General features: G+C 37.3%; 1 protein-coding gene across 1 annotated transcript; it reads left to right on the top strand.

Moving 5' to 3' along the window:
- The first annotated feature begins 756 nt into the window (after window positions 1–756).
- On the top strand, window positions 757–8,412 carry zgc:153031. The gene is made up of 6 exons (XM_047384224.1): window positions 757–977; window positions 3,688–3,737; window positions 3,832–3,937; window positions 4,293–4,419; window positions 5,505–5,620; window positions 7,653–8,412. The coding sequence occupies exons 1-6, from the start codon at window positions 871–873 to the stop codon at window positions 7,741–7,743; spliced, it is 597 nt and encodes a 198-aa protein (XP_047240180.1). The 5' UTR covers window positions 757–870; the 3' UTR covers window positions 7,744–8,412.
- Window positions 8,413–13,317: the final 4,905 nt, after the last annotated feature.

The raw sequence follows: 13,317 nt of genomic DNA, 5'->3' as shown, positions 1-13,317 counted from the left end.
GTAGTTTAACACAGTTCTCAGGACTTTTAGAGGAGAAACAGGCCCAGCGCATCACATATTCTCCACCTTACTCCATGATGAACATGGGGTGCTTTATTTACACATTTGTAAAAAGCTCAATCCTAGTCCTATCTGACTAAAGCAAGTGGAGTTTACTCAATTCCACATCTACGTTTGTGATGGTGAGGCAGAAAAGACCAATTATAACTACAGGCTCAAAGACATCAATTATGTGACGGAAAAATTCTGTTAACTCAGTATTTTGTTTCTTGTTCAAAAATGAGAGCATACTTAAATCAAGCTGTTAGGCCACGCACCTTCAGATAAATGTATCTTTAAAAAAAAACAAGGCAGTAAAATGTGCTGTTTATAATGTGTCTAATCTCTTTTTTCCTTTTCTTGCTTCAGTCAAAACAGATATTACGTAAGAGAAACCACATGCAAGTCAGGTTTTTCAGCTTCATGTGAGGCAGGTCTATTCCAGATTGATCACGTTGTTCCTACTGTGTGAATGGGCAAATGTTGAGAAACTGGTTAATGAAGACTTTAGCGATTCAAAGGCGCACCACAACAGTTTATCTTTAAATTGTGTAGACACGGTATGAAGGGAGAGTTAGTGATCCTTTGTGTAATCACCAGTATTACAGCCCCCTGGTAGCGACTCGGTCGGCTTGGTTTCGTGACACCGGCAGGAAAAACGCAGACAAAGCTGCATCGTTTCCAATGGCAGCAGCCGCTCGGTGGGCGGAGACAGCTCAGCACAAACTCAATAAAATGTTCGTTCACACACATCTGTAGCTTCATGTTGCAGACTGACAAACCTACGCTGCTTCCTGGTTGAGATTTGTTTTACACCGCCTGTTGCTGGAGATGGAGAAGAGCCGGGAGAAAGTGCAGCCGAAACCTATTCGCCCCATAGCTGCGATTTGCAACAACATGGGGATAGGGAGAGACGGGGCATTGCCCTGGAGTTTACCGTAAGATTAAAATAGTTATTATAGCAAATGCGCTTTAGTTTTGTATCTTCTTCTAATGTTGGTTTTCTTCTAGTCTAGGATCTAAAAACGGAATTTTCATATGACGAACAAAACTGCCATTTTTCTCATCTCTAATTGCGTAAAATGATTTTATTTGTTTTGTTGTACTAATAACTAGAAAATCAACATCCTTCTGTGCGCAAACAGAAATGTTCAGATTTTCTGAAATACCCATAACATCGATGCTATTTTCACTTACAAACTGAATTTACTGTTAAGTTACAGAGCCGGATTTAGGTGGATGCGGGCCCTTGGACTAGAGTTTTGGGGCCCAGCAACAGAGTGATATGGGATGACTTGTGACACATGGAAATAGATTTTTTTTTCCAAAACAGTTGTTTCTAATTTGTGAAAGTTACTTAGAATTGTCTTCTAAGCAACTTAAATATTCATGTACATATATATATTAACAAAATATACAGAATATAATGACCATTTTGATTAAAAAGATAGCTTATACTGTATATCTATGTGAACAAGCCTGTGTTGTTTTAAAATGGAGGGAACAAATTAATCAGTTTGAGTTTTATCAAAGTTGTAGCTGTAAATTAAGAGTTCACTGAATTATTCATTAAGGGTTAATTAGTGCTACTAAAACTATCTGACAATTGTTAAAAGTATTTAAAAATTAATGATAGTCTGCGATAATTCTTGCACTGACCAATCACAAGTTAGTTAAGGTTTGTTGTAAAATAGCTTCACTATTAATCACTAAAACAAAGCTGTTCATGTTGTAAATAACCGGTGATAGACTGAAATGTAAAGGTGAAAGCAATATGTAAAAATATATGGAAAATAATGGATAGTATAAACAGTGCTATAAGCTCACTCTCAGATAGCAGCTGTAATACAGGTCCTTCTCAAAATATTAGCATATTGTGATAAAGTTCATTATTTTCCATAATGTTATGATGAAAATTTAACATTCATATATTTTAGATTCATTGCACACTAACTGAAGTATTTCAGGTCTTTTATTGTCTTAATACGGATGATTTTGGCATACAGCTCATGAAAACCCAAAATTCCTATCTCACAAAATTAGCATACCATTAAAAGGGTCTCTAAACGAGCTATGAACCTAATCATCTGAATCAACGAGTTAACTCTAAACACCTGCAAAAGATTCGTGAGGCCTTTAAAACTCCCAGCCTGGTTCATCACTCAAAACCCCAATCATGGGTAAGACTGCCGACCTGACTGCTGTCCAGAAGGCCACTATTGACACCCTCAAGCAAGAGGGTAAGACACAGAAAGAAATTTCTGAACAAATAGGCTGTTCCCAGAGTGCTGTATCAAGGCACCTCAGTGGGAAGTCTGTGGGAAGGAAAATGTGTGGCAGAAAACGCTGCACAACGAGAAGAGGTGACCGGACCCTGAGGAAGATTGTGGAGAAGGGCCGATTCCAGACCTTGGGGGACCTGCGGAAGCAGTGGACTGAGTCTGGAGTAGAAACATCCAGAGCCACCGTGCACAGGTGTGTGCAGGAAATGGGCTACAGGTGCCGCATTCCCCAGACCTGGGCTACAGAGAAGCAGCACTGGACTGTTGCTCAGTGGTCCAAAGTACTTTTTTCGGATGAAAGCAAATTCTGCATGTCATTCGGAAATCAAGGTGCCAGAGTCTGGAGGAAGACTGGGGAGAAGGAAATGCCAAAATGCCAGAAGTCCAGTGTCAAGGACCCACAGTCAGTGATGGTGTGGGGTGCCGTGTCAGCTGCTGGTGTTGGTTGACTGTGTTTTATCAAGGGCAGGGTCAATGCAGCTAGCTATCAGGAGATTTTGGAGCACTTCATGCTTCCATCTGCTGAAAAGCTTTATGGAGATGAAGATTTCATTTTTCAGCACGACCTGGCACCTGCTCACAGTGCCAAAACCACTGGTAAATGGTTTACTGACCATGGTATCACTGTGCTCAATTGGCCTGCCAACTCTCCTGACCTGAACCCCATAGAGAATCTGTGGGATATTGTGAAGAGAACGTTGAGAGACTCAAGACCCAACACTCTGGATGAGCTAAAGGCTGCTATCGAAGCATCCTGGGCCTCCATAAGACCTCAGCAGTGCCACAGGTTGATTGCCTCCATGCCACGCCGCATTGAAGCAGTCATTTCTGCCAAAGGATTCCCGACCAAGTATTGAGTGCATAACTGTACATGATTATTTGAAGGTTGACATTTTTTGTATTAAAAACACTTTTCTTTTATTGGTCGGATGAAATATGCTAATTTTGTGAGATAGGAATTTTGGGTTTTCATGAGCTGTATGCCAAAATCATCCATATTAAGACAATAAAAGACCTGAAATATTTCAGTTAGTGTGCAATGAATCTAAAATATATGAATGTTAAATTTTCATCATGACATTATGGAAAATAATGAACTTTATCACAATATGCTAATATTTTGAGAAGGACCTGTATATTGGCTTCAAAGCTCTAGTGCCGTGATGAGTGAAGATTATGTTGTATTTTAAGTTGGAATGCTAACAACATCCCAGCATTGCATAGACTATTTTATAACTATGCTGCAGTTGTGAAAGTGGTATCCTGCATGTGAACGAAGTGCAGTAAACTGACCAACTATAACAGCTATAATGAGCAAAAGGTAAATGTTTCCTGCAACTAAATATTGGAACTGTGACTTCAACAGATCTGAATTCCAGTACTTTCTGAACACCATCACAAAAGTGTCGCGACCAGGTAGTACACATCGTTCCTCCCGGAATTGTTCTAAAGATTCAACTTGAAAAAATGTTTTGGATTCATTTTTAAGTCATAATCTGTCATTCTGCAGGAAATATGAATTTGCTGATTTGGGGGCGACTATGTTGGAATTCCCACCCAGGAAATATGTTTCCGCTTCCCAACTGTCTGCATGTAGTGCTTAGTAAGACACTGAGGTGGGTATAATTGCACACACACAAATATCAGAATCAGAATCAGCTTTATTGCCAAGTTCGTACATACAAACAAGGAATTTGCCTCCGGTACACTTTGCTCTTTTGTTCTGTTTTTGCATTACAGAATATACAAATTTACAATTTACAATATACAATATACACATATCTAATAAAAAAGGTGCATTTGCACCATCTGTATGCTGTTGTTTTGTACTTTATTAAATGTTCATCAGAGAAACAGCCTGGGGGAAGAAACTGTGCATCAAAAGAAGCTTCAGTAATATCCACTGTTATCCAGAAACACGTTCTACACTTTTGTCTTTTCTTTATATCTGTGACTTCACTTTTTTTCCAGCTCAGTTCCAGATCATGCCCACTTCTTGCGTCGAGACTTTGAGAGTGCTGTCGACCTGGCTGCTGAGCCCCCCCTTGCTGACATAATAGAGACCATCTGGATTGTTGGTGGGACGCAGGTCTATGAGGTAAACCAACCTATCCAGACATCCAGAAACAGGGTCCATATTCATTAAAATAACATGTATTTTACAAATGTCCCTGTTTTTAGTATGACAACTTAATGATATGACTAGAATGGCCTCACAGTTTCATCGTTTTGGTTTTGGTAGTGAACAAGCCTGAACTGTAGTACTCCTACAATGAATTTAGCTATTGATAGTATGTCAAATACAGTGCAGATAATAAATTTAAAATAATATAATAAAATGATATATAGCACTATCTTGTGGCAGAAAAATACACTTCCTCTTTGTAGCACAAGATTAAGTCTTTGGCACTCTCTTTTTGATTTTAAAGTTTTTAGAGGAAAAAGTAATAGATTGAAAACAGCATAATTAAAAGAATGGATAAGGTTTTTCCAGTTGTGTTTAGAAGATATCTGATTTTCACTGCTGGTGTTTAGTTTGTATTGAAAAATGGAGACTCATTAAGTCGGATTTGTATCAAGAATGTACTTGTCTTACTTTCCTTCCTGCTTTCTTTGGCCTCCTAGTGTTAGACATTCATTCATGCGAGTATTTATTTAGTCTCACATGCTTTGCCAAAATTCTTTTTCTAATCAACCGGAAAGCTGAAAGAAATTTTAATTTAGAGAATGGACTTTACAATACAAAGAACATTAGCAGGCAGCTACAACAGCAGTCCATTATTCTGTTTTTCAGTGTAAAATTAAATTCAGATTTTACACGAGCAAAATACAAACACAAGCCATATTTTCATGTTTATTACATGTATTTTAAGCTGCATCCATCTATCCATCCTTACAGGTTGTGGTTTTTGCTAATTTTGTAATTACAACCTGACCTCTATCTAAATATCTACAGCAAATTCTTAAACTTATACTGAGAAGAATGTTGTCAGGATAATGTATAGCTTGATTTCTGACACACAATTTTTCATATTATTCAATGTTCATTATTCAAAGTTTATAGGAATTTCTTTTAAAAATAAAATTCAGAGCTTAATAATCCAAAGTCTAAGCTATGTATAATATGTACTATTAATACTTATACTGTGCTGGAATGCTCTGCTTTGTCCTCGGTCTGACCAGGACGCGTTGAAGCACCCATGGTGTGACCTACTTTACCTGACAGACGTGATGGCCGACTTTGACTGTGATGTGTTCTTCCCTGAGTTTGACAGACATGTATTTAAACTACAGGAAAAGTAAGTTTTCATCTCATTCGGAAACAGATGAGAATCAGTGTTTTCCTGATCTGAAAGCCCGGCCACTACATCTGAAACCTGCAGGCATTTAGTGAGAGTTATTTGCCTCATGGCACACTAACAGGAAGTTAGAGTAAGCAAAGTTGTCCATACAGCTCAGAAGAATCTGCTGACCTAAATCAGAGCTTTGAGGAGCTTTGTTGCTGTAATTAGAATAAATCTGAATTGCAAATTAGTAAAAGTGTATTTCATCAAAGTTTATTTCTGTTTCCATTTTAAGAAGCAGCAAATTATCACTTCATTCAAATTATGAACCCCATTCTGTGAAAATCTATTTACCCACTTACAGATTTTGTTTGTTTTAGCTTTTGATTCACATTGAACTGTTTCAGATTATCAAACACATTTTTACATCACATAAACGATAACCTGAGTGAATAGAAAAAGTGACTGTTGAATGATTGAATGTTTAAGTTATCAAGGAAAATGTTTTCCAAACCAACCTTGCCATATAGGAAAATTGCCCTTTAAACCTAATAACTGGTTGTACCACCACTGACAGCAACAATTGTCATTTAGTGTTCATGATAATTGGCAATGAGTCTTTTACATTGCTGTGTTACAATCCTGGCCCACTACTCCATTAAGACAATGCTCTGATCTAGAGCTTAATTTAGATTTGTCAAGCATAAATGACCTGTTATAGGCCGAGTCTTAGTAATCCTAAAATGATTCAAGTCAGGATTTTACTAGACCACTCTAAAACCTTCATTTTGTTTTGTTTGTTTGAGCTGTTCCCAAATGGACCTGTTCGTATGCTTTGGATTGTTGTCCTGCTGTAAAGTGTGCTTGGGCTTAGAGTCACAGAATGAAGGCTGGAGATTCTCCTTCAAGGTTTTCTGGTAGACAGTAGAGTTCCTGGTTCCATGAATTATAGGAGGTTATACAGGTCCTAAAGAAGCAAAGCAGCCTTAGGTCATCATGCTACCATCACCATGTTTGACTGTCTATATGATGGTTCTTTTCAGTGTTAGTTTTATGCCAGATGTAACAGAACTCACATATTTCAAAGGTTCTGCTTTTATCTTGTCAGTCCAAGGATATTTTACCAAGTCTTTGAGATCATCAAGATTTTCTTTGGCAAATGTGTTTTTATTTGCTTTGGTCAGCACTGGTTTGTGCCTTGGAAGCCCATCATGGATGCTATTTTCCAGTCTCTGACTCTGATGCAAATTAATTGTCCCAAAGCCTTTGTGATATAATGTGTTGCTTTTTTGAGATACTTTGGCCTACTTTAAGTTGTCAGACTGGTATTGTTTAAGTAATTTCTTTATTCTACAGGCCAGGGAATGATCAGGACTAGATGCTGGTAAAATTAAACTTCCCATAATATCGGGTATTATCGATTTCACAGTGGGGAGCGTGGGGGGTTATTTTTTTTCTTCAAATATGACCAGTTTGCCCTGGATAGCTTTTTCATTAATGAAATTAGAATTTCAAATCTTCTTTTTGTATTCATTCACAGTCTTTGTGAGATTAGTCCTACAGTCATATTCAATAAATTGGAATATGTCCCAAAGAGGATTGCTGACAGTCTCCAAGCAGGTATAAGACATACCTGTCAAAAAGCCCACATTTCTCTATTAAAAACGTTTTTATTTATTTTTATTGGTTGGATGTAATACTCTAATCTTAAATGATGTGTTTTCATTAGGCTGTAAGCAGAAAATCATAAATAACAGAAATGAAGGTTTGAAAACATCAGTTAATCTATATAATGAGTTTCACTTAATGAGCTAAGTTACAGAAAAATATTAACTTTTCAACAGTGTTCTAATTTACTGAATGGGTCTGCAATCTGTTTTAGATTTATATTTCATTTATGCAAGTTTTCTTCTCTTCTACTGAATTTCCCAAGTTAACACTGAAGCATTACAGTCAAACTTCTTAAATATTTTGATTGTCTGTCATATTTGTGGTTAGTTTTTGTCCCTGGCTAACTCACTTGTTTTTTTCTTTGTTTCCAACTAAGATTTCCTGATGTACCGAGTGAAATTCAAGAGGAGAATGGGATTAAGTTCAAGTGCCAGGTTTTCAAGAAGGAGATTGCTGATACTATGTAGATAAAAAAAACAAAGCATCTAAATCTAAATAACCACACCAACGGCGCAGGAATAATATTAAAAACAAATCTTTACACTCCTAGCTGAATCAAGTCCTGGCAATACTGTAGTTTTAAGACTGCAAATAATAAAAGGTTTTGCCAGAAATCGCAAAATTGCTAGAACTAGCCAATATACAGTGAAAGCAACATAAAAATAACTTAAATCACTTTCAGCACAGACCGAAGCAACATTAAATGACATGAAAGTTCTCCTTTTGGCTTCAGCTGTCACCTTTTCAGATTCCTTGTATCATCCTCCCACGCTAATATTCTGCAGCTGCGATTAAAATGTGTTTGTCCTTTGGCAGGTCATGAAAAAGTCACCCTGTGTTCTAGTTTTTTACAGCAAATCTGCTGCTTCCTAAACTGACACCGCATGTGCCACTTTGGGGAGTTATACACATTAAGATCCTGCTGGTTTCCTTCAAATCACAGTAACAGATATGGAGAAGAGTTACAATTTGTAATTTATTATGAAAATTATTTATTTACTTTTTTATTTTACTCTGTTTATTATTCCTCTTTGAGATCATTTCTTCACAAACAAGTAGGTGTTATCCTTTTAAAAAAATCATTTACAATATGTCAATGTTTCTTCCATGTGATTAAAAAGAGCCATGAAAATCAAGTTGTATTTGATTCTTTTAGCCACTAGATGGTGCCATCGGTGAGGACAGAAAACCCGAATTTTGCTTGTGATTATTCTTACCATCCATTTTTACAGTAAATATTTTCGTTCCAGCTGAAGGATTTTACAAAGAACAAGCGGGAATAATAAGGCTTGATTTAACTGAATTTGTAAAAATTCTCACATCTGCTCTTTGTAGTTAGATCTGGAAATTCAATTAAAATCAAGCCTTATCATTCCTGCTTGTTCCTGCCTGGTCACAACGCCAAATCAGTGAATTCTGGTGTTCCAATCACTTCCATGGATGCAGGGATATAAAGTTTGGTGTTGAGTTCTGACCTCAACCTTCTTGAACCCCTTGGGGATGAATTAGAGCGAAGGCTGCAATTCTGATGTTCTCATCTAACAATGAACACAGTCCTAAACCTTGTGGAAGATGTTTACAGAATAAATACAGTTGCTATTGCTGGTAGCAGTGGGTGCATCAACAAAATCAACCTTATAGATTAAGAATAGGATCTCATCAAAGTTCATGTACATGTAAAGGTAGGCAGACAAATACTTTTGGTAATATGGTGTATACTTATTATATATGAACATACTAATATGAAAACCCAGAGCTGCCACACAGGCAAAAAAATAAAATAAAATAGAGCTATATAAAATAAAAGCGTTATTGTTCTAACAATGGAATTTCCACCTTTGTACAATATATTATCACTCGAGTACAATATTATATTTATATGTGAAAAGCATTTTGTAAAATCATGTTATAATCTTCAATCGTGAAAAAAGTATAAATTAATAACATGATACTATCTTGTACAAACATGACACGTATGTTGTTAGAACACGTTACAACATGATATGGCTCTGTTTTTATTTTGCCTGGGTGGCAGCTCTACACCTCTGTTCTGTTCTGTAAAACGTCTTTAAAAACCACAACACAGAGGGGTGGATCCAGAAAGCAATGCACTTTGCTCCATTTTTGCATGTTTTTCATGTAACCTTCGTCATATCTGCACCATATTTACAACAGGGACTGCACTGAATACATGTTCACCCAAGCATTTGATGGTCATGCTTAATGCGATCGCTTCACATGTAAACAAAAGGACAACTATGACCTGATGCAAAACTAGGTTTAACTTGTTCCGTTAGTTTGTAACCTGTACACTGATTACTTTACATTATATCACAATGTCATATCTTCAATGTTGTCCCATGAAAGATATAACAAAATATATAAAAAGTGATGGGTGTACTCACCTTTGTGAGATACTGTATATACTACTGTATATATTGTATTTATATATCTTTTACATCCTACTTCAAGAGACAAGGATATTTGCCTGCTTAAGGTCATTCCTTGAAGACAGCAATAGATGATCATCTTGTTTTTGCCTGAGATGAGTTCTGACTAAAAGCAATTTGTGCATCTTAATCTCAACAACCACAGAAAATAGAGTAGCTTCCTTTCTCAGGAAACGATGTGGCTGTTGCTTTTTCAGCCTAGACAAGCAACAGCAAGCCCCCTCCACGTGGTATTACTTACAGGAAGGAATGTACTCTTTAGCAGGCAGGAGAATGGACCTGGACATGCAACTTCCCGGGGTCAAAATCTAACTCTGGGTAGTACTAACCTTTCTATGAGTTTTTTACCCTATTCAAGCTGTCTCAAGACCTGATCCTGCTTTTAAGATTTACATTTTACCGTATACCTTGTTAAACAGGGTATAAGGTATTCCCCTTCCAAAACTGTTTTATTATAGGTTTACTGCGCTAAAAAAACGTCTGTGCCTCCCTGGTCCAGAATAAGATCAGTCTCAAAAACCGGAGCTTGGTGACAGATGAGGCCATGTTTTTAATGAATCTTCACAAGAAAAAGATGAAAATCATGAAAATTGCTTTATTTGTACCCATGTAAACAGTGTTTGAAGAAAACACTAAATAATCCCAGAGACAACGTAAGTGCACTAATAGGTAAACATCATTTATTCTGCTTCAGCTGGAAATCATTGCACTTGTCATCTGTTTCTGTTGAGATATGACAAAAAAATGCACTACGGTAGGCTTGTTTGAAATGAAAAAAAATCACATACTTTCATTAACCTCTCTGGCTTGTCTGAGTAATTCAACAGCTTAGTATGAAACGATGTGGCTGTCAACAAAGGAGGAAAGGACACTGTGAGAAATAGCTCAGGGCTGTTTCATCTCACCTTGACTCATCTTAATTAACTCCTTGTTTTTATTACTCTCCATCGAAGAAAGGCATAAACCATAACCAAGCAGCACTGTGAGTTAAAGTTACTGCCGGTGAAAATTATAGACCTTCAGGATGTCAGCAGCAGTGTCCCAGTGGCAATGTTGTTGCCCCTCAGGGTTTCCATGTTGTGAATGGTTGGAAAAATGAACTCTGGTCAGACATCCATCTGCTCGGCTCAGATTCATTACCAGATGCACTCAGTGTTGCATCACCTGCCCGCTGGCTATCGCCCTGACTACATGAACTTAGTGAGTGATGCCAGAGGCAGCAGATGGGAAGAGGAAACTGTTAACGTACAACTTCACCACTCTGGAAGCACACATCCTCTGTCTCAGTCATGACCCGCCCCCACCATTGTGACAATAGCGAACCTTGAGGCATAAAGTCATGGCTTCATTAGCTGAGAAGCTTACTCTCATTAAAAAGCCACTCTGTGTTTCAAGGGCTTTCATGTGCTCAAACATCACAGCAGATTCATTATAACATGCCCTCTCTATATGGACAATGCACAGTAAGCTGAATGTAGTAAATGGCAAAGGTATCATCTTTGCCATTTCCTACATTCAGCCTTCAGTCTAAAGCTGTTCAGAAGCATTTTAAGCTTAAGGACACCAAATCCTTTCATGAATAAAGCCAAACATAAAGATAGGTTTTGCATGAAAGGTCAAAAATGTATTTGGTGTTCAAGTACATGCTAAATCAAAGCTTGGAAGCACATTCAAATAAACCATTACTGGCCCAATGTTATCTTATGTTGATGTTTGAGTTCATTTAAAAGTATAACTAAGCAGCACTTTAGTAGCTTATAATAAAGTGCCTTCATCTGCAGAGCAACAGTAAAACACGGAGCTATTTCTTCCCCCTTCAGGGGAAGAGCTGCAGAGAATCCAGTAAAAATGAGACTCTGGCAATAAATAAAATGGGCGGAAAAGCCTCAGTTATGCTCAATAATACATTTGACAGCATCTCAGCACGTCTGTCATTACACTGTTATGTCAAGCAGAGACTTTACGAGAAGTTATTGTAACGGTGTGATGCTTTAATGAGCTGTGAAATTCTTTATCATCTGAAAAAAGGCAGCCTTTTCTTGAAAAGAACTGTTAGACATCAATATGGGGTTGCTTTTGTCTTAATGTCATCACATTTTCCCCTTCATTTCTTCCAATAAAGATTTACACTGTAATAACAGCGCACTGCTGTCAAGTTTAATTGGGAAAACCACATGCCTAAGTCAAAACGATAAGAATAATCTTCTGCAATTAAAGTAGCAACTTAGAGTGAAGTATCACCCTGTTCCAGTGGCAGAGGCAAAAATACTCCAGCCTTCAGCATGTTGAAGAATCAGTTACTGATATGACAATGGTTAGATTGGAGCTGAAAAGCAGCTTGCAGAGTAGGTAAAAACAGCACAGCAAAAAGATTTGCTAGCTTAATGCTTAAAAGAAAAGGAGTAGGTGAATGTACTGAAGTTTGGTGTTACAGTATAAGGTTACAAAGAAGTTTACATGCACTCATCATGTGCAATATTTTAATTTAGGACACATTCAAGACTTGTTTTAAGGATGGAATAATAATACAACAACTTCAATTATTTGTCACAAATAGCATAAAAATAAATTTTCTTTACACAAGTTCAAATGTATAGATACATCCACACTAACCTTTGGTTAAATGTCTCTCTGCAGGGTGCAGAGGAACCACAAATTCTTTGTAGACACCAAAACACTCCTGGCTGAATATTTGTTTTTCAATCGGAATTAGTAGAATTCTTTTAAATTGGTTGCTTTCCTGGCAAAGCAGACCCTCAGCATGATACCACCACCGCCATGCTCAACACTTGTTACAGTAATCTGATGTTCTAAAGCTTTATATTGATTCCTTCAAACATGCGTCCTGATGTTGGGACCAACATGGCATCGCTGGCACGCAGGGCTGAAGATTTCTGCTGCCCACATGCAGGAGGTTCTGGCTTGGTGAGCTTCCTTTTAAATCATATTGATGTAAAACTCACTTCACTGTTGACAGTGACAAGGGTGTTCCAGCTTATTCCAGGTTATGATAGGCTTAAATCTTGGTTCCAGGACTTTACTAATCAATTTACATTTTATCTGAGGATGACAGTTTGGGTCAGATGGTTGAATCTTTGACATACATCAGAATGGATAAACCAGGTTAACATTAGGTTCCTGCAATAACCCAAACCTCAAAGCTATTAAAAGTTTACAGATTATGCTTAAAATCCTGGAAACCAACAACTTTAAATCCACTCTGCTAACTGATAAGTAAAACATCCAAAATTAATTGAAGTTGTTTGTTGTATTATCATTATCACAAAGAAGGGCTTAAATGCACAATTAAAAGCCAAAACTTTAAGTCTAACGTATGTAAATCTCTCACCAGCATCGTAAACTCATAATGCAAACTATGTGCAGAAAGGCCCTGGGTAGGATTTCTTGCTGCAAGGTCAGAGTGCTAACAACTTCACCACCATGCAACCCAAAAGTTATCATGCCAAAAAAAAAAAAAAAAAAAAAAGACTTGTTTTGGTCCAAACTTCAGGTTGAAAGGCATACTTCCCATAAAACAAGCACAACCCCAATAAGCAAACACACAAATAAAGTGACAAAGTGACACATGAC

Source organism: Girardinichthys multiradiatus, chromosome 2 (assembly GCF_021462225.1).
Source record: "Girardinichthys multiradiatus isolate DD_20200921_A chromosome 2, DD_fGirMul_XY1, whole genome shotgun sequence".
Lineage (NCBI taxonomy): Eukaryota > Metazoa > Chordata > Actinopteri > Cyprinodontiformes > Goodeidae > Girardinichthys > Girardinichthys multiradiatus.
This window is presented reverse-complemented; position numbering and strand designations above follow the sequence as displayed.